Source organism: Bremia lactucae, linkage group LG8 (genome assembly GCF_004359215.1).
Source record: "Bremia lactucae strain SF5 linkage group LG8, whole genome shotgun sequence".
In the NCBI taxonomy this organism is placed as follows: Eukaryota; Oomycota; class Peronosporomycetes; order Peronosporales; family Peronosporaceae; genus Bremia; species Bremia lactucae.
The window spans coordinates 3713781-3733648 of record NC_090617.1 but is presented as its reverse complement, the minus strand read 5'-3'; the positions used below and the strand labels follow the sequence as shown (position 1 = coordinate 3733648).

General features: G+C 46.3%; 7 protein-coding genes across 7 annotated transcripts; 4 read left to right on the top strand and 3 right to left on the bottom strand.

Annotated features, from left to right (window-relative positions):
• Positions 1-1346: 1346 nt before the first annotated feature.
• CCR75_007087 (uncharacterized protein) lies at positions 1347-1565 on the top strand (the record flags this gene model as incomplete). Its single annotated transcript, XM_067965151.1, has 1 exon — positions 1347-1565. The coding sequence occupies one exon, from the start codon at positions 1347-1349 to the stop codon at positions 1563-1565; it is 219 nt and encodes a 72-aa protein (XP_067815505.1).
• An 869-nt stretch (positions 1566-2434) lies between these two features.
• CCR75_007085 (uncharacterized protein) lies at positions 2435-4984 on the bottom strand (the record flags this gene model as incomplete). The annotated part of the gene is made up of 4 exons (XM_067965149.1): positions 2435-4166; positions 4231-4649; positions 4714-4767; positions 4832-4984. The coding sequence occupies 4 exons, from the start codon at positions 4982-4984 to the stop codon at positions 4124-4126; spliced, it is 669 nt and encodes a 222-aa protein (XP_067815506.1). The 3' UTR covers positions 2435-4123.
• CCR75_007086 (uncharacterized protein) lies at positions 2444-3640 on the top strand (the record flags this gene model as incomplete). Its single annotated transcript, XM_067965150.1, has 1 exon — positions 2444-3640. One exon carries the CDS (start codon positions 2444-2446, stop codon positions 3638-3640), a length of 1197 nt encoding a protein of 398 aa, XP_067815504.1.
• Positions 4985-5035: 51 nt separating the features above from the next.
• Positions 5036-8598, top strand: CCR75_007084 (uncharacterized protein; the record flags this gene model as incomplete). The annotated part of the gene is made up of 3 exons (XM_067965148.1): positions 5036-7704; positions 7773-7914; positions 7987-8598. The coding sequence occupies 3 exons, from the start codon at positions 5036-5038 to the stop codon at positions 8596-8598; spliced, it is 3423 nt and encodes a 1140-aa protein (XP_067815654.1).
• Positions 8599-9100: 502 nt separating this feature from the next.
• Positions 9101-10666, bottom strand: CCR75_007083 (uncharacterized protein; the record flags this gene model as incomplete). Its single annotated transcript, XM_067965147.1, has 1 exon — positions 9101-10666. One exon carries the CDS (start codon positions 10664-10666, stop codon positions 9101-9103), a length of 1566 nt encoding a protein of 521 aa, XP_067815508.1.
• Positions 10667-11029: 363 nt separating this feature from the next.
• CCR75_007082 (uncharacterized protein) lies at positions 11030-11218 on the bottom strand (the record flags this gene model as incomplete). Its single annotated transcript, XM_067965146.1, has 1 exon — positions 11030-11218. One exon carries the CDS (start codon positions 11216-11218, stop codon positions 11030-11032), a length of 189 nt encoding a protein of 62 aa, XP_067815507.1.
• Positions 11219-19010: 7792 nt separating this feature from the next.
• On the top strand, positions 19011-19419 carry CCR75_007081 (uncharacterized protein; the record flags this gene model as incomplete). Its single annotated transcript, XM_067965145.1, has 2 exons — positions 19011-19045; positions 19116-19419. The coding sequence occupies 2 exons, from the start codon at positions 19011-19013 to the stop codon at positions 19417-19419; spliced, it is 339 nt and encodes a 112-aa protein (XP_067815509.1).
• Between the last annotated feature and the right edge of the window lie 449 nt (positions 19420-19868).

Genomic DNA, 19868 nt, shown 5'->3' with positions numbered 1-19868 from the left:
TCTCATTCGAAGGCTCATAATCAGCCGCCTGACGGGTATCAGGCGACTGTTCCATCCTCCCCGAGTCGGCCATTTCGTCCGACTCGCACTCATAATCGACCTCTAAAGAGGGGTCGTACTCACGTGGTGAATCACCACGTGCACTCGCAACACCAAGTGTTGTGCGAGTGGAAGACACTACGGTAGACGGAACGTCTACCGCAAGAGATAACAATGCGTCACCCGCGGCTGCACGAACCGCAGCCGAAGGTTCAACACTATCCTCACCCCGCATGAATTGTTCCTTCATGCGATGGAATTTAAAATGATGGATCTGACCAATCAAAATCATTTTAAAAATTAAGTGGTCATTTAGCGACCACTCCACCTAATGACATTCAGAGTGATTGTCGTTTAAGGGAGGGGTGATGTAACGGGGTGTATCGTTACATGAAATTAACAATAAAAGATTGTTAATTAATATTATCCAAAAGGTAGATAATATTTGGAGGAAATTACTTTAAATAGTAATTTCCTGAATTCTTATCCATAAATAGGTATAGACCATTATGTCTATTTATTCCGCAGACTAATCAGCTGTAGAAGTAATCAAAGAGAGTTACGAGATAAGATAGATAAGAATTCATTTACATGTTTTGTATTAGTTTATAGTTAAGACAACATTTACAAAGATAGATTAAAAAGACACTTAACTATATTAATACAGTTTTCATTTTACACTCTTAAGCTAACTTGCCTTAAGAGAAGTCTTCCTCTATACGTACAGGGTACGTCACCTAACGAGAGGCACCACTCACATCTGAAGCAGTGTGAAGTGGACTTGTACTGAAACAGTACAAGTCGCAGTGCCCCGTTACAGCTCCACTACAGGGTGCGTTTAGAAAATTCCTCTTTTTATTTTTAGTTCCGGCTCCCATGCGAAATACTCAAATTTGTATGGGAATTTAAACTAGCGAAATTAGACCAAAGCATCTGTGTAATTTATCGTGCTTTAATGGTTTGTCATAACTTGTGAGCGTATCCAATAACATGTTTATTTCACTCTTTATCAATGCTTATCGGGTGCAGCAACTGTTTTTTCGTTCCCCACAGAAAAGAATAAGGGTGGTGAAATCACACAAATATCGCGTAACCACAATTTTTCTGTCCTCCTTCCATAATTCCTAAAAAATAATTAGTGGCTCTGACAAAAGGTTACTATATGTAGCACCGGACTGCATTTCGCGTTAATTCGTAGACATTTTTGGTCGGATTCCCAGCTGTGATTCGGGATTATACGACTTTATTCAAAAGATTGGTAATGGTTTGGCGCAAATTTACTGAAGGAGGTGGAGCCGTACGCTGGCATGCATAATGACGAATCGGGGGGGGGGGGTGTTATACGGCAAAGGGCGGACGGCACGGAGTCAGTGATTGAAACGATCTCGCGATCCATTCCAATGCCATTTAGTTCCGTGGTGAGTTTGGAAGGCACGCTGAAGGAATTTGCCGACACGATTATTGAGATCGGGAAAGCAGATTGCCAAAAGTGTGTGCGCAAGGGTCAATGTTCTCTTGCGAGATGATGCGCAAGCTCGATATTACTGATTTTTTAAATTAGAGGCACCCACCTGCTGTTTCTTTTTTTAATTTAGTTTAATGAAGCGCCAATGCAATTGGGCTGTTGATTGACGTCCCTTGTAATGATTGGATTAGTCACCATTTACCGGTGTGCATGTAGCCAATCAAATACATCGCAATAAATGGCTTCCGTCATGCAGATCCTTAACAGCTGTCGTGCAGTACTTGCATATCCTTAATTGCTGGCATGTCGCAGTGATGGGCCATAATTTAAGCACAAGGCGCAACCATGTCATGCATCGATTCGTCAATTAATTTGCTGCAGAGCGGGTCATAAAGCTTTTAGATCTTCGTTAATCTAATTGCAGACTCCTTGGATTTTCGCTGATCCTAGTGAATCAGTAGTATCAAAGCCCGATGGCTTATATTAAGGGTGAGCAACGAATTAAGCAATAATTCCGCGATATTGAGGATCCCTTACCATTGTCGTGTCGCATTTACAAATCAGAAACGGCAAGGATGCTGACACGATTAGCGTGACAACTGACTATTACTGAAATGAGGTAGGGTTCGGGCAGCAACATCTCCTGTGCTCAAGTCGCTAAAAATATTGCACTTTGAACACATGCAATTTAAAGCTCTGATTTAAAGGACGAGCTCTTAAAATTGACGATCACCAAGCTATAAATCAGGCCTTTACCGAGATATGCTTCACTTAAAGTGATCGATTGACATACCAAAATTGATTCAACAAAAACCCTTTCGTAAGAATTCAAAGAGCACTATTCTTGATTAAAGGTCTGTGCAGTCTGTCCACTGTAAGAGCGCATGGTGAGATTGGTAGCGCAATCACCTCTAGCGCAAGAAGTTTTTAACCGCTCAAATGGCCACAAAAGCCGCTTTTACAGAGGATAGGACGAAGGTGCTTGGCCTCGCGAGGTCTGACAACCTGCGGCAGCCCAGCAGTATCGTCGTCGCGAGGGGTGCCGCGACGACCACGTACTTGGCGCCAGACGTTCAGAAGGAAGGGGAATCGAGTCTCAAGTGTCCCGTGCGTCAATACGTGAGTCTTTCGGTACAACACAAAAGTCGCAGCGAGAAGGAAGCAATACGGAAGCGAATCTACCACCAGCGCATTAAAGCCGAGCGCAATACGCTTCGACAAATGGTCAAAACCCTCACACTGAAGCTTGAACACGTCCAACGAAGCCTTCAAGCCAATGCGCATGGCAAAGCTTGGGAAATTGTGGCGATGGAAGAACGTGACAAGCTCTTGCGTGCACAAGCAGAGCAACGTCTTCTCGTGGCGGCAGCCGAGACGAAAGCGTCGTGCATTCTCGAGCTCACCGAGAAAGTGTCGAACGCGTCCTCGCGAGATTCAATGGACTCCCAAGACTCGCTATTCCCTTCGATCCCACCATTTGATTTCATGATGTTTCGAGGACATCTTCGAAGGGTTCACGAAATGTACGCTCAGACCGATCAGGTTCTTGATTTTAAAGGCATGGCCGACGGTGTCGTGACGTCCTGCAAGCGGCGCGATGAGGACAATGAAGTCGATTACTTTGAATGGCGTCAAAAGTTGACCGAACCATTTAGCTATGCCCATACACAACAGACTATGTGGCAATTGGGGAAACTCTTCCATCGACAGCACTTTCGAGATGATTTTGGGGAAGTTGCTGGGTCGAACGACATTAGTGTCATTCGGTATCGTGTGGTCCAAACACTTGCGTCCAATGCCACGGTCTCGGTTTTAAAACGATATGTCGTGCGCCGATTTAGTGAAGACCATCGCACGGTTTTTGTCTGGAAAACGCATTCGGAGGGAGAAGGCATTTTTCAAGGCATGCATGCGGATGAGACGGGATGGATCTGTATTGAACCCACGGTGGATGAAAACGTGACGCTCGTGCGTGTGTGTGTTCGTCAAGTACCTGTCCGGTTTGGCATCTCGACTTTCCAAGTCGAGGACTTTCACGAGATTCTACAGAGTTCAGTGCATGAAGATATGAACGAAATTACCAGTGCGCTAGACAAGTTATTGCTTCAGGATACACTTGCGGACATAGAAATCTGATGACACGGATACAAATGGTGGTCATGGTGTTGTAACATGAGCTAGTAGTATCATAGGGACCACTTGCAGAATTCTAATACATATTGTTTCTGATTATGTGGCAACTTGGGACATGATACCCATTACGAATCTGAAATTTAAAACTTATCGTAGAGTCAACACAATTGTGTAAGTGGAAGTGCTTTAAACTCAACAAGCTTCCCCGGTTTTTCTTCTCATTTAACTTGCAATGGTGGGGCCCCAACGAGAATAATTATAAGAATCGCGTGGTGACACAGCAGTGTGACCGAGGCAGAGTAATACGCGACGCTGTAGCAAGCGATCATGTTTATTCATCCATCGAAAGACGTGCGCAAAATGGGCTAAAGTTGACAATAATACTAGGTTTGTCCATACAATAGGTGGTATGTAAAAACATTAATGCTCTCAAGACCATTCTCGTTGAGGCATGGGCAAAAAGGCAATTGCGAATGGATGTTTGGTTTACTTTTTGACCAGCTTAGCCCCCTTAGAGCCTCTTCGACGCCTGCATGTATTCAAGCTAGTCATTAAAAAGCCAAAACAAGTCAGGTTCAGGCCCAATTACATACATAGTTCCTGCTGGCATGTGTCTTCGCTTCAAAATCATCGGATTCATCGTTAAAGTCGCTTCATTCCGTGAGCTCTGTAATTCAGCAGCATGATCGTTGGTCTCCTGTGTGCTTTTAAAATTTGCGCTTAGATTTTTCCCGCTCGCTTTGCTTTCCGCTGCAGCTGCCACTTTCCTTGTCGCTTCGACATGCGCTTTCTGCTGCTCTGACAGTATCGGCTGCGGTGCTTCGGCGTGAATGCTCGACAGCAAGTCCACAAGGCACTGTGGTACATCATGTGCGACAATTGGCAGCTGAAAATATCCCTTTCGAGAGATTGATGGCCCAAATTCGTACGTCAGCGCCAGAAAAAACTCTTTCACCACGCCATTCTCCGTCTCAATCTCCACATCCACGCATGAATGCTGCTCTAGCGCTCTCTATCATATACAAATTCCAATTATTTTTCATTAAATTACGCTCGAAACTCCACCAAAAACGAACCAAAAGAAGTTTCCTAAACGCATGAGCGTCAATTTCGAGCCCTAGCTCCTCGCTCTTCAGCAGCAACAATATTAACAACAAAACGCCACCTTGCAATTACTAATTATATTCTTCTTACGTGCTTCTCGAGCCCATCTGCATCAACATGGGTTTGTCCCATTACAGCAGAATCTTGTTGCAAAATCACAGTAAATATTAGCTCATTGGCCGCTTCCCTCGCGAACAATAGCCACTTTCTGTTGCCGTCGCTTGCGTACGAGCGCGGAATCATTGTCAAAGTAGTGTGTGGTGCACATAAGTTTCACATACATTCTGACAATCAATGATTGCCGAGCTCGAGGGCGCACTGCGCCGCGTGCTAGACCCTACGACGCCTTCCGGGGAGAAGCAACAGCTAGAAGAGCAATTGAATCGCTTTAAAGAGACGCCCGCGGCGTGTTTACCTGTACTGTTCCAAATATTATCCACCTCTCAAAATGAATACGCGCTCTGGTTTGCTGCCACGACGTTGGAGGAGTATGTTGCCAAGCGATGGATCCATCTTTCAGCCTCCGAGCAACTGCAAGTCCGTAAGTTTGCGTGGAGCTATCTTATCTCGAATGCAATCACAGCGGTTTCCCCGCTAGCCTTTGTGCGGCGAAAGGTTCGCAAAGTGGTGGCAGATATTGCAAGAATTCAATGGCCAGGCGTGGAACAGGGTGAAAGTAAATGGCCAGACTTTATGAGCCAGGTAGAGGCCCTTATCATTAGTGAGCCCACGAGAGAAAGCGGTCTTAAGCTGCTAAGTGTCGTCGTGGAAGAATTTGGACGGGACGATGCTTTGGTTTTTGCCACGGTAAAGAGACGAGCGAAGCTACGATTATCGGCTGAGCTACCGATTTTGCTCTCGTTGCTTGCCAACGTGTTAAAAGAGTGTAACCAATTAATGCTGACAAGCGGAGAAAATCAGGTCATTGCACAGCAGGATCAAATCGCCAACGCGGCACTTGCAACTTTGAATCATTTTGCCACGTGGGCATCGGTAGCTGAGCATGTGGACGAGGCGTGGATAACCTTGCTATTTGCCGTAGCGAGGAATTGGGAAGGAATTATGAAAAGAGGCGGGACGATTTTTGTAGGGGCTTCGTGTGTGACGGCACTCCAGTGTTTGGCTGAGTTCATGGGAAAGCGGTTTCTACCTGTTAAAGCTGATGGAATCGTGGGCCATGTGATGCTTGGACTGTGCACTTTACTGCAAGAAACAGCGGAAAATCAGCTGCTAAATCGAGCAACAGATCAATATCAGGACAAATTGAGCGAATTTATTGAGCTTTTTGTTGCCCAGCATCTCAAGCGCGTCGAAGCGTCGACGTATAAATATTTGTTACAATCGTTTCTGCAGTCGATGCTCGTGTTTACAACGCAACAGCCGCATGTCGAAGGGTTTTTAAATTGCTTAAAAGTGTGGGAGGTGGTCGTGTCGTATATTGAAGAGATGGAGGTGTCGGAAGGCGCGTCGAATGAACAAGTACGTGATGTATTGATGACGTATGAAAAGGGTCTTGTCGCCGTCATGCTGCATCTCGTGGAGCGTGTAAGGTACGAGTCAAATCGAGCTCAATTGGAAGAGTTAGATGACGGAGACGACGCTGGAACGCATGGCGACCATGAAGATCTTGAAACTGTAGCTGCATTGGAGATGAATAGCATGGGTGAGGCGTACGGTCAAAGTTCCTATCAAGACTTGGCTCAAATGAGAACGGACGTTGCCACCGGGGATAGTTCTGCCACGATGGTCGAACTCTCGGAAAGAAAGCAGTTTGTCGTAGACTGTGTTGCAATAATTCGACGCATTGCTGCACTTCCTGGTTGCGCGATTCCACTGCTGGAAATGATGTTGCCATGTGTCCAACGTGTTGCGGAGCAGGTTTTGTTTCACATTCATGAAATGGCTGTTCTTTCTCAGCAGTCCGACCAGTGGGAGCAGCAACAGTGTATAATTCGTGACTTGACAATAAATTGTGCCGTATTGTCGAGTGCATGTGCCACGCACTACAGCGTGAGCGAAGACGTGAAGCTACAAATGGCGGGCTGGCAAATCCTGTATTTATTTATCACTATTTCGGACTATACGGTGCAACATAGACTCCACACTCGGGGCAACGCTTATGCTGAATTGCAATGTGAAGTGCTTACGAGTATTAGGTGCTGCTTAAGTTGCATTCCATTTGTTATTAAGACTGGTGCACGACAAGACGTGCTCGATGCTTCAGAAAAGGTTCTACAAGTGCTTCTGCAAACCCTTGATACGAGTATCGTGCCGTCTCCGTTAGCTGTGATGCGAAACTCGATGCAACTGCTTGCGAATCTTGGTTTCGTATTGCCATACGAAGACATGGCACACATACCGTCAATGATACAGCTTCAAGCTCACATACACCAATTCAGCTTGCATTTACCGCTAGCGATCCAAGGCGATCTTTACACTTCGACATCAAATTCGATTCTTAGCTCTGGTGTATCACTTCGTGGGACTAGTAGTGCGTCTGAAGGACTCCTTCCTTGGAAAAATGCTTATAAAGCGTTATTGGTCCCGATTCACGAGTCGATTAATCAGTCTGCAGTGGCACTGCAGCAAAATGAGCAGCGCGTTCTTGAACACCCTTTGGTTGTTCAGCTAAAAAGAGACCTCTACTTGGTGCGTAGTCTTGCTCGCTCGGTCGAGACAAAACCCAAGGTGGTCAAGGATGCATTCTTCTCGGTGTATGATGCCACTTTTTCATCGTTAATGGCGCTGCTGACAACGTATTTTACTGTGATTCGCAAACTGGCAAGCTCAAGCGTTCCTCAGTCAAAGAATCATATTAAAAATGCACTTAAGGTAGTCAATGCAATTATACGTCTATACGCCCAGATGCTGAAGTCTATTCGGAAAGAAATGCCGAAGAGTACCGTAGCAGAGATCATGCGCACGTTCGTGGACATTTTTGATGATTCGCAACTATCAGAAGTGTACGTGCCACGTGCAGAATTTTAATGCTTTAAGGTCTCTTTAGTCTAACAAATTTGCTGTGTCGCAGACTCTACAACCACAGTAATGCTGGATTAATGGTACTTTGTGGCTTTTTGGAGCTACTGAAAACTGTTGTTGAAGAACCGACGACAGTGTTTTCATCTTTCGTACAAAGCATTCTTGACTTGTGTTTTGGGCCATTAAAGGAGGTGAGCTTAGCTTTAGAAAACTTGTATTGCCTAAGTATTTTTAATTTTTTATTTCGTCGTGGTATGGTGTAGGTGATCTTTTCCCATCCGGAAAGTGACTCAATTATATTGTCCTACTATGTGGCGCTAATTGAGCAGCTGCTAGAAAAGCATTACCGCTTCTTTATCGTCTACTCGGGGCAATTTACTTCTGATGGCGTCCGCGAGCGTGGGTATGCGTCGGACCAAGCCCACGCCTACTTCTTGTCTATCTTTCAAAGTCTTGCGAGTGTGTTAAGCCGCGAGGGCTCCAACTTAGCGCCACGTCTCTGCAAACAAGTGTTAGAATTGCTCGACCGGGTCGACACCGCTCAAGGATTATTTGCCTTTGCTGGTTTCCAAAGCGAATTGCGCCTGGGATTTCTCTCGACACTGATGAACATTTTGACCCGTGGCGAAATGAATTTGCTGCAAGACGAAGTCATTCAGCTACTTCTTCGCGTTGCAGCTGTGGACTTTGCCTCATTTTATCAAGTGTTTCTAGATGGATACGTCCAAGGTATTTTGACACAGCCGCAACTTGAAGCGGCTTCTAAGATGAGAGGCGAGTGCCTGCAATGGAGTGGTCATGTAGATCTGCCAACGTTTACGCAGGAAGTGGTCGCGTTTTTAAATGATTTGAAGGTGATCAAAGCACAATATTAACGGCGATGAGTTTTTGGAAAATGAAATTGATTTCATGTTCCGATTGGTAAATCTCGAGCAAAAAATAATCGTTTTTCCTGGCCGACGAAAGAAATAGCTTACATATATCTGCGTATCGTACATACCGTCTTAGCTCCGCATCGTAGCTCAAGCTTGTTGCAATCAATCAAGAGAACTGTGATATGACACCTGTCCATTAATATTGCGATCTTATGCATCTACACGCCAATACAGGCGCGCACTAGCTGTCTGGCCGATGCCAGATTGCTCGGAACATTTTACAAGTTGGTCGAAATATGGAAGATCTAAACATTTCACGATTTATTCGGCCCGAATTTACTTAAGTATCTTGAGAGTAATTTCTCAAAAATTCTTCAACTAATTCTCACGTGGGTTCAAGTGCCAGTTTTTTGGAATCGTAGTTCTCTATGTCATACAATTTGTGTCTTTTAAAAATGACTAAAGACTTGTAGTAACCACTAACACTTTCGACACAAAAACTCTACATTATACAGCATTCCCCGTCCGCTTCATCCTCGTCATCTTCACTTTTATCTTTCCTCGCAGCTTCCAGTCGTTTTTTGTGTCGTGAAGCTTCCTTACACGGGCACAAGATTCCAGCAGAAACGCCAGCAAAGTAGCATCGACCACAGTCGTGGCAATGCCTGTCACGGTGGTCACAACATCTTTTGCAGATTGCACAATGATTGCGCAAACCACGCTCACTATCCAATAGCTTCTGATGACACCACGAAAAATCATAACGGCGACTGCATGGCTTACAAATGTAGCCATGAACACAATTGACGACTTGGACTACAGCACTACAACACGGCACTGTCACAGATTCTTGCAATCGCTGCACCATATCCCGCGTTTTGGATACATTTTGCATAAAACAGCTGTCCTTCAAGAGCGCATCAATGTTCGCGCCTGTCGCCTGCACCATCAGAAAAGGATTCTTGCATGAGGTACAGCGGCACGATGCGCCGCACATGGCGCCATCTTTTACACACGCACAGCGGCCATTTCGACATCCACCAGTGCAACGGCATGCCACCACACGTCGGGCCGTTGCCACTTCGACAGCCGAGGTCGCTGGTGATTGGTTGTTATATTGCGCAACTTTGGCATCCGTTTTAGGTGCGAGATGTACCAAACCTCTAGAATGCGATACCAAAGGCGGTACAGCTGGCGCAGGCGGTCCAATCCACGGTCCAATGTCCTGATTCAGTACATTCCAGTAATTTGGCGTAGCCGACGACGGGGGGAACTGGTACATGCTCGACACCGCATAGCTCTCGTTCTCGCCTTCTGCTTGATTGAAAGTATCGATGTCCATATCTATGGATCCCTCTTGATCTGTCACGTCGTTTCTCCCTATTTCAAAGCCTCTAGACTGCGTCCTATCAGCACTCGCGTCGTCTAAATTCGCAAGTTCCATATCCGTATCAAACGTTGCATCAGAGAACGATAAAAGGTGATCAGTATTTGATCCAAGTGACCCAATAAGTCCGTTTCTTTCGGACAGTTTGGGCTGCGGAGCCTCGATACGAAGCGGCTCCGGGTCCAGTTCCGCCATAATGGCCTCAAGCTCGTCCTGCACCTCAATCGTCGGTGCCAATTGCACCTTGTCTACTGTACTACGACAGAGCGGACACGACTGATTCAATCGAAACCATCTTAAAAAACAATTTGGATGGAACGTGTGGCCACACGACGAGAGCTGCGCGTACGCATTCGTGCTAAAACACACGGCACACTCGCAGAATGAGTGCGGCATCGTTCCAGCTTGTTTGCGAATGACGGTGCAAGCCCGAGCGATTGCTGCTTCAAATTCATTCACACCCTGGCGCTTTAATTCGCTCTCGGTCGTGTAGTCTTGCTTGAGAATGGGATGGCCCTTGCGCGTGGTGCTTTGGCTAAAGCTCCGCGGTGGGGCCGAAAAGGTGTACTCACCATTGCTTTCGTAGATGTAGCGTAGACTTGATTCGGCGCAGAAGACGCTGCCTGAGCTTTGGTCGCCCCAGCCATCGGCCAGAACTCGCTGCTGTGGCGCAGTGTCCATGAGAGGACTCGACGCGTTTTATTGTAAATTATAATAATGTTTCTTCTAATTTCTAATCGAAACTGGCTAAAGGAGCTCATAAGTTGGACGATGTAGATAGACTGGACTTTTCCAGATGGTTGAACTTGAGCTTTGACGAGTCGGAACATAGGGTACTGTATCCATTACTGTCATTACTTTTCTTAACACAATGTTTGTATTGATAAAGGATGCGTACCACATAATTCGACCCTAGAAATTATTGAGTTGAGCTGACTAATGTCTTTACATTCCCGTAAAAAGGGGATTTATTTCTGGAGCTTTTTTTTACTTGCGATTAATATGAGTAAGTGGTATGTTCTTTTTTAAAGCGTTCGGGTAATACTATAACAATTCAGAAATGACATGGTAAACGCGTTGTGGTCGCTTTTGGCCATTCGCATTCTTGTCTCCCATTGCATGCTTACTCACAATGCTATCAAACTGACTACCACTGATAAAAATTTTGAGTCCATGCGAAATGCTAAATTGAACACCACGCAGTGGAATACAAAGAATATTATCGAGGCACATGTAAAGTAAACATAATTTGTCGCGATGCCACTGAATTGTAAGTCAGGCATCTTATCGAGGCACATGTAAAGTAAACATAATTTGTCGCGATGCCACTGAATTGTAATTCAGGCATCTGTAGATGCACTCCGAAATCTGCCGAGCAGTGGGCACCTTAGCAACCTCACCCAACGCACTAAGTACTCTGGTATACGTGTCGTCACGAAAGCGGTAATCCGGCTCCTCGTGCGCACTTACCAAGTAGGAAGTAGTTTTCAGACTGATTTATATTTAATCGCATTTAATTTAAATACCTACTTTAAACCAATCCTAAAATGTCATCTCTGTCGATAACACTAACATGTATTGCGAGCATATTTTTCTTGATATCTCGCGTAACGTGACGCTAGCCGTCATCCAATGTGAATGTCTTCATAGACATCACATACACAAGGTTGGGTTACAATGTGAACCACACCCAAGTGGTAGGTCCAATTTACATTACTTAAGTTATTCAACATCCCCCTAAGTACACAAAGTTTACTCAACGGGGATTGTGTACCATTAGGGCAACTTTAGCCCGTTACCCAGCTGGTCAAGGTCGGCCAAAGATGTTGCTTTTGCCGCATTCAAAGCCGGAAAGCGCTTTTTCGCCGCCGGCGAAGCTTTTGTCTGGACCGGCACTGCCTTAAAAGCCTCAGCGAATAATGCTCGAATTGTGGTCCGCCAAGCTTTCACTTGTCCCACACTCGGCCGATGATATAGCTCGCTAGCTTGGATGCAGCTTAGAAGCGGACGGAGATGAATCTGCCGTCGTTGAGAAATCCTCACCTGATGTAGCCCAGTCCGCTTCTGCATTCACCAGGTTAGCGTCCGTAACCTCTTTTACGGGCCCCTCAGAGCGGACCAAGCATTCCACCTGGGTAGGTTCTCTGGATATTTTAAAATCCTCATACTCTCCGTGGCATGCCGCTGATTGGTCGGATCATTGCCCCTCTTCCTCGCTTGGGTGAGACCATTTTGTGACTAAGCATGTCACGTCTGGTTAGCTCTTCATGTGTGGATGCTGTCTCCACGTAGGCTGTCAGAACCGGAAACCGCCTATGACGGCGCCTCTGAGAGTGGCGCTATCGCCTCCATTTCCTGTCCTCGCTCGAGATGGGGGACGGCATCGCATTTTTGTCGAGCCTTAGTTTACCAAACGTGACCTTTTTATGCAAGGCTATTTGAGCAAGTCTTCGTACGATGTCGAGGAACTTTTGTATAATAGCAGAAAATGGTAACTGATAGCGCACGAGCTATGTACTACAAAGTACAAAGATATTATTAGGCGTGTCTCAAGCCAACACAAGTGGGCTCAAGCTCCAGCTCTGAATCAACAGGCTCGCGTGTCCGTACCAGAGCAACTGCTCCATGCCGACATACAACCGCAAGTCTGCGACATGCCTCAACGTTTTGATCAATTCATGTACGATCCTCTGTGTGGCACCGGCTGCTCTTACAGAACAGCATCACGTACGAGAATGTACATATGATAAAACGGCGATCATTGTGGGGCTAGTCAAAGGTACAGTGGCACGCAGGCGCATACCTGACTTTATCAAGCAAGTCCTGAATAGTAAAGAACGGCTGCGCCTATACAGTACTATCCAAGAACAAGTCGAAAGAGAACTTATTTTGCAGTTGAATCGAGCCCGTTTTATCAGGTTAAGTAGGCAGATGATAAAGGCATACTATCCATGGAGTATGCCCGAATAAATCCCTCTAATCTTCATTTTTTGCTAAGTCAGACCAAGACGATCGGGTATGATCACGTGACGAAGACCATCCACTTAAATTTATTCACTATAATTACTGGTTGAACAATACAATCGAGTGCCATTCTATGGAGGAATTTACTGAGTCAGAATGCCCACCGACTGAAGCAAGGTTCTATCTGGCAACGGCAGCAAGGGCTGAACGGCAAACCACAAGGGAGACGTGTGGAATACACGGTACACCTTCATAACCCTTAGCTGCTTCACTGACGTTGGCAGGACTGCTGTATATTTCAAGGCAGAATTACCTACCAAATTCGAAATGGAAGACCTGGACACACACACTTCGAAATCAAGGACGTCTACTATTTGGAGAGTTACATTCAATTTGGTGGGGTGCGACTCCTCTGGTTTGGTATTGCCATCAGTGATAAGCACATCAACATTAGACACAGACTACAATGTCTGCAATTTGGTAACTTGAGCACACTATAACCCGGTGTAGCTTCACCGATGCCTAATTGCAAGGCTCTAGAAAATTAGTTGTGACGGAGGGTGACGAGCGTGAGCTTAAGGACCTAGCCAAACTGTGTTCCAGTCTTGCTGAAATCGGACCTATGGCGGCGAGGCGGTGAGACGGGTAATGTGATAAAACCATGCGACTAAACCTGATATAAGGCGCGAGTGAAAGTGAAGCCTACGCAGAAAGATAAAAGGCTACATATGCTCGATAACACAACTGCAAATACATATAGTTGTAAACTTTTCATCCACTCTAACAGCTACAAAATCAACAGGTTATATGCCTAACAATAAACGACTCGACTCCTCGTCCGATCGGCGCCGACACGGACTTGTCCATCTTGAACGCGGTCGCTGACCCATTCGAAATGCATGAAGATAGTGCGAGTCGTGTTTCAGATGCGAGCACTGATCGAAGTGACCGACTTCAGGGACTCCTCGCAGGGATGGCGCAGCAAAAAGTTCAATTTGTGGCAAACTAGCTCAAGAAACAAGATCAGCTGAGTCGTCGGGCCAAAATGCGACTGACCAACCTTTCAAGCACTCATTTAACGTATAAAGCGCGTTCACTGGCTTTATCAGTGCGCGTGACCGTCGTTGAGGATGGGCTCACTCGATGAGACACGAGCATAGGTCGACGCCCAACCAGGTACCGCAACAAGCACGTGCAGAGCCAAATCTGCAGCATCATTAACATGGATGGTACCGGCAGCTGAGTCCACCGCAATACTTTACACCACCGAGTTGCCGTGGACTGGAATCTCAAAGCCTCGGGATGTGGACTGGCCCGATTTCGCCAGTTTTTTTTGGTAAGGAAGCATACCATGGTGTTGGCGCCGATTTCAAGGCGTGGGTAATGCGTTTTCTACAGCGACTTGGCGCAGCTCAATCAATGAGCGAAGGTGATTGGCCTGAAGAGCTCAAGATTTTCGCGCTGACTACTATGATAAAAGGCTACCGGTATGGCCTTCGGTGTCAAGTACACTTTAAACGTTATAAACAGCATGCTTATGCTGTACGTACCTCAAATACCTTCTACCAGGGGATTGAACTCATGACAGGAGAGAAGGACAGCATCAAGACATGGCCCGAGTACTACCGGTTCCTCGTGTATGTGGCGGAGCGGTCAGGTAATTTAAAGCAACGTGTGTTGGAATGCTTCTGCAAGTCTGCGCTAGCACACGTCAAGTTAGCAGTGTTCACTCGACTGAATTCGCAGCGATATGATTTTCTTGCAAAAGCTGCCGAGCTTTTGCTTCTGGCAATCAATTTTGAAATAAGTGCAAGCAAGCCAAAAAGTGACTTCGGAAGTGGTCAAAACAGACGACCAAGTAGCGAGCAAATAATTCGATACTGTGGTGTTACCCAAAAGAATCCAGGAGATTGCGGGTGCAGATATGTCGCACGAGTCAAAGGCACTGAGCCCCGCACATGTAATGGATGTGGCCAGGCTGGTCACATTAAATTCAAGTGCCGTAAACAGAGAGGTGGAGAAAACGCGATATCTAACTGAGTCACGTTAGCCACTGGAACTGGAACAGACGCTGGGCCCAATCCGTGGAATCTTGACAACGGATCCAGCGTGCACCTTAGTAAAAATAAAAGAATGCTTAAAAACGTGGTCAATTGTGACCAATCATGCCGCGCGGCAAACAACTCGATAATATGAGTCACCAAGATGGGATCATTCGAGCGAAGGACAGTAGTTGATGGTAGAGAGGTCATAGTTGACCTAGCCGAGGTCTCTTATAATGAGAATCTTTCTGATAATATTACCAGCTACCGTATTCTCGAAGAGCGCAGTGTAAACCTCAAGCGAGAGGAAACCGAAGCTACGTGGTGCGCCAAGAGGACAAATGAAAAATTTGAGGTGATTCGCCGCAATAACGTCTAAACGATACACGTTATGGGTGAGCTAACGAAGGACGCGCGAGTTAAAGTGCTTAACTCAGCCATACAACAAGGTTACGATAGGATCAACAATTCTAAATTGGACACAACACGTCTGGAGTTGCACCAAAGGCTATGTCATATAAGTTACGATACCATTGAGCGCATGGCAGCCTCTGCGGACTCAGGCATACGTCTTACCAGCCGAGCCAGGCCAAATTGCCTGACCTGTGCGCAGAGCAAGCAGAGCAACAACAATCGCTCCAAAAAAGACACAGGTAAGAGCGCACCTAGTGACCACCTTGGTGACGTAATCGGTAGTGACATAAAAGGACCAATGATCCCGCAAAACTGGCGTGGGATTTATTACATCAACAACTTGGTGGAATATTCCACAACCACGTACGTGTATTCGTGGCATAGAAAAACGTCGAGGCGACCAAAGATTTTCAATACTTCCTGATTTACGTCGAAAGGAGATTTAATTTACGACTTCACGTGCTGCGCACAGACGAAAAAAAGGAGTACATCAACATCGACCCGTTCTGTAAGTCTGTAGAAATCAGACGTCATGTAAGCTAAGTCGAGATTCAGGCTCAAATAGAAAAGCTGAAGGATGCACGGATCTGTACTAAACATGGCAACTTGCATGCTATCTGCGAGTGGTCTCCCCCTATTTTTGGAGTGACGCTGCGAGTACGCAACTTATGTGCTAATTTGTAGCCCACGCAGAGGAAACCCGAACCGTTCATCGCCGCTGGAGATGTTAACGGGCACAATTCCCAATATGGCGGGTATTGTCACAATTGGCAGCCCGTGTTCGACATATCGAAATTTAAGAAAGAAAACATAGAGTTCAAGAACCCAGGTTGGGATGATCATCGGCAAAAACGACGCGACGAAAGAATTTAAAGTTTATTTTACCGAGGAGAGAATTTTCATCACTGCGCAGCACATTCGCAATGCTGACACGCTCAACAGTGAGGAGATCGCACAACTGCAGGCACAGCTGGAACATGAAGCGCCTGAGCTTCGGCGTGCTTTAATGACTCGTGACGAAGCTGCGAAGCAGAAGGAGTCAGCAGCGGGTCTGCCGTTTCAAGTAACTACTCCGTAATACACGACGTCAAAAAGCAAGAATAGTTTGGCGAAGACAAGGATAGAATAGTCATATATTTGCGGTGAAAAATAACCCAGTGCAGTGCGAAAATCAATCAAATAGTTTTAAGTCGATGCCTGCAGAACAATTGACGCAAGTGCGCATAAAAACTCGCAGTATGGGTAGCAAGCACGTACCGGTTAACCTTGAAACCACGACCACTCTTCAAGATCCCGAAAACTACCGCGAGGAGATAAAGGATTCGTGAGTCAAATTGTGGGAGGAGGCGATTCGCAAAGAGATTGTAACATTAGAACAAAATAATACTTAGGAAGCGACTCAAACCGCGTGACGTCAAGTTAATTCACAGTAAATGGATGCATAAGTTAAAGGTGCACGTTGAAGATACGATTATACGGTACAAGGCGAGGCTGGTGGCGTGCGGATATGAGCAAGAAATGGTATTAATTATACCTCCACTTTCTCTGCTGTGATGGAAATTGGTGTCAAGAAAAGTTGTCCTTGCAGTCTCACGGTCAACCGAAGCACTGAGATATCGGCTAGGCCTTTCTTCGTTTTGTGGCATAAATGCCGAACGTAACTGGCCTTTGGCCTTAAGCTTAGCGAAGTCGAAGCGAAGCTTCCGCTCCAAACGAACATCACCTCTATCCGTAGACTGGCCGTTACCTGCACGACACGGGGGTGAGCCGAGTGCTTACGATAAAGCCAAAAAAAAAGGTTTGGACATAATGCTGCCCATTCCGCAAAGGATGGAAATTGAGGCCACATTGTTGAAACAGCTTGGCGTGCGGGTCAAAAATCAGCTTCGTTTGAGAGTAAAGAAGAGTTGTACGGCCTCAAACAATCGGTACGGCTGTGGAATTTGATGCTTCACAGCTTCCTAATTTTCTTTAGGTCCCTGCGAGGGCTATACCGATAGTTGTTTATACATTCAGTCTGAAAGTGATGAAAAAAATCTTGTGGATATCTTCGTGGACGACGTGCTAGTTACGGGTACAAATTCGTGGAAGATCGAAGATTTCCTTACAGATATGTAAGTTGTTGAGCTAGAGAACCTCGGTGTGATGACCAAGTTTCTTGGCGTTTTATTTAACTACAACGACGAGAAGGGATGGCTTCTCGACCAAGAAACCATTATCGATGAGCACCTTCAGGGTGCCGATCGGTTGACGGAGATGCAGAAAATGCGCTGCTTTTGACTGGTGAAAGAGTATCATTAAGCAGACCGACAATACAGACGTTTCAGCATTTAGTCGGCAGTTTGCTATGGATTGCTCGGTACACGCGGCTCACATGCACCGAGTGACTCGGCCTTTCCACGCGCCTAGTGAAGGCGATTGGTGTCTAGCAAGAAAATTGCTTTGTATTTAAAGGTACGAAGAATCTTTAGATCGAGATGCAATGAATTGCTGCTGTAAAAGACGATGTCGTGCTGGTCGAGGCGTACAACGATGCCAACTACGCTGTAGAAAAAAATAATCGAAAAATCAGTCAGTGGTGGTGTTATGATGGTCAGTGAAAGTGTGTCGCACTATCCCGGATGGAAGCCAAGTTTGTGACGGCGTCACAAACAACGACAGCGATTATGGGTATCGTAGGATTGCTACAAGAAATTGGTGTACCAATTCAGCCGAGTTTGATTCTACACGTGGACAATCAAGCAGCAATCGCTCAAATCCAAAGGGTAGATACCTCAGAAGGAGCAAAGCATATCGATGTGAAGTACAAATTCATCACTGAGTTAAAGAGAATAAAGGTGGTGAAGGTTCAGTATTGCGAGTCAAAGAACATGCATGCGGACATCCTGACCAAGGCGTCAACCACCCCGCCAACACTGGCCGAGATGAAAGAGCAATTTGGGCTCAGGTCAGCTGTCACTCTAGCTACCGGAACTGCCTCGCCATGGCGATTGCTCAGGTGGCAGTGGTTGCCAATTTAGATGACATGGGCAGGTCGCTCAAATTCCTCATGGCCTGTTTAAAACGTGGTATTAATTTTCGGGTCTATTAGGTCTAGAAGGCCAGGTGGCTTAAGATCAAGCTCATTTTTTGGTCAATGTCTCGCGGGGGTGGACGGTAATGACATGCGCTGAGTCGGCGTCGGAAATACGGTGGTACCATAAAGATTATACTATGAGTTTGCCGGTTAGAACGGACACAGTGCCCGAAGACACGTGAAAAGTCAGCGATACAGTCAGCATGGAATCAAACTTCCTGAAAAAGACTATCTAAGTAATTCAGCGATTAGACGGCAACGCGCAGGGATGGCAATGTGTCACGCATGTTCCGACCACAGTCTCACGTCACCACAAAGTGATCGAGGCAGCGGCGGAACATCCGCTTTCTATCGAGGCTTTTTACGGATGACGTGGTAGCCAGGAAGATAGACCCACAATCGAGCCCACTGCTCGTGCTGCAGTATCACGAGCGCTATAAAACAGCTTTCCTACACTCTGGGTACGCCAGCCGGCTCTTCCATTTTTAAATGAAGGAGATTAGGCATGTGGCTTGTGCGCAGGAAAGACATGGACATCGATACGGTCCTACCGAGGCTCTTGCGGTGAGTATGAGCGCGCAGCCATCTCCACAAATGCGAAAACATGAAACGGCACACTCTTCGAATTGTTTAGGCACGGTATCCACGCTTCTATCAGATATACCACAGTAGGAATAGAGCTGACGTTAGAGCGACAACTGGTTCTTCAAGAGCTACCTACGACGCCGCCGAGTAGTCTACGGACTACCCCGCCTTCGGGCCAAAATCGAGGTCGTGATGCATCTCCCGAGCAAGCAGAGGCCCGGGAGTCTGACGCGTCGCACCTGATTAACACGTCTGTTTTAATACGGAGCCGTGCAGAGGCAATGCCGACGTTAATGCTAATAAATGATCGAAGTTGCGGTCGCATTGATCGCGATGACTGGGCTGCTGCGTGAGAGCTTCTGGAAACGGCGTGGCCCAACCGACAGAAACTTCCTTTTCCCAATGTCAACAGCTTATCAGCAGAGTAAGAGCGGGTAGCCCGACTCGCACCATATCATCTGCTCTGGCTGGTCAAGCGATTCCTTATTTGATAGAGCACTTGCAAACACTTTTCAATTCGGTCGTCGTACAATGGATGATGCAGAGCAGGCATGACTGCGTGGAGGATTCGCTACAACGGTACAGCGAAACACCGATGGATCGGCAAAAAAAATCATGGGTTGAGCGATTGCTCGAACCCGCGAGGCGAAGACCGGATAACACTATGCTGTCGCCAGTAATGGACAATTTTCATGACTGGACGAAATTGGAGGTCGGTGTTTACGCCGGGGTTATGACTTGCTTACAAAATGTGATCCAATACAGCGCTTCGGCTTAGCCACCATCTGTTATGTGCACTTTT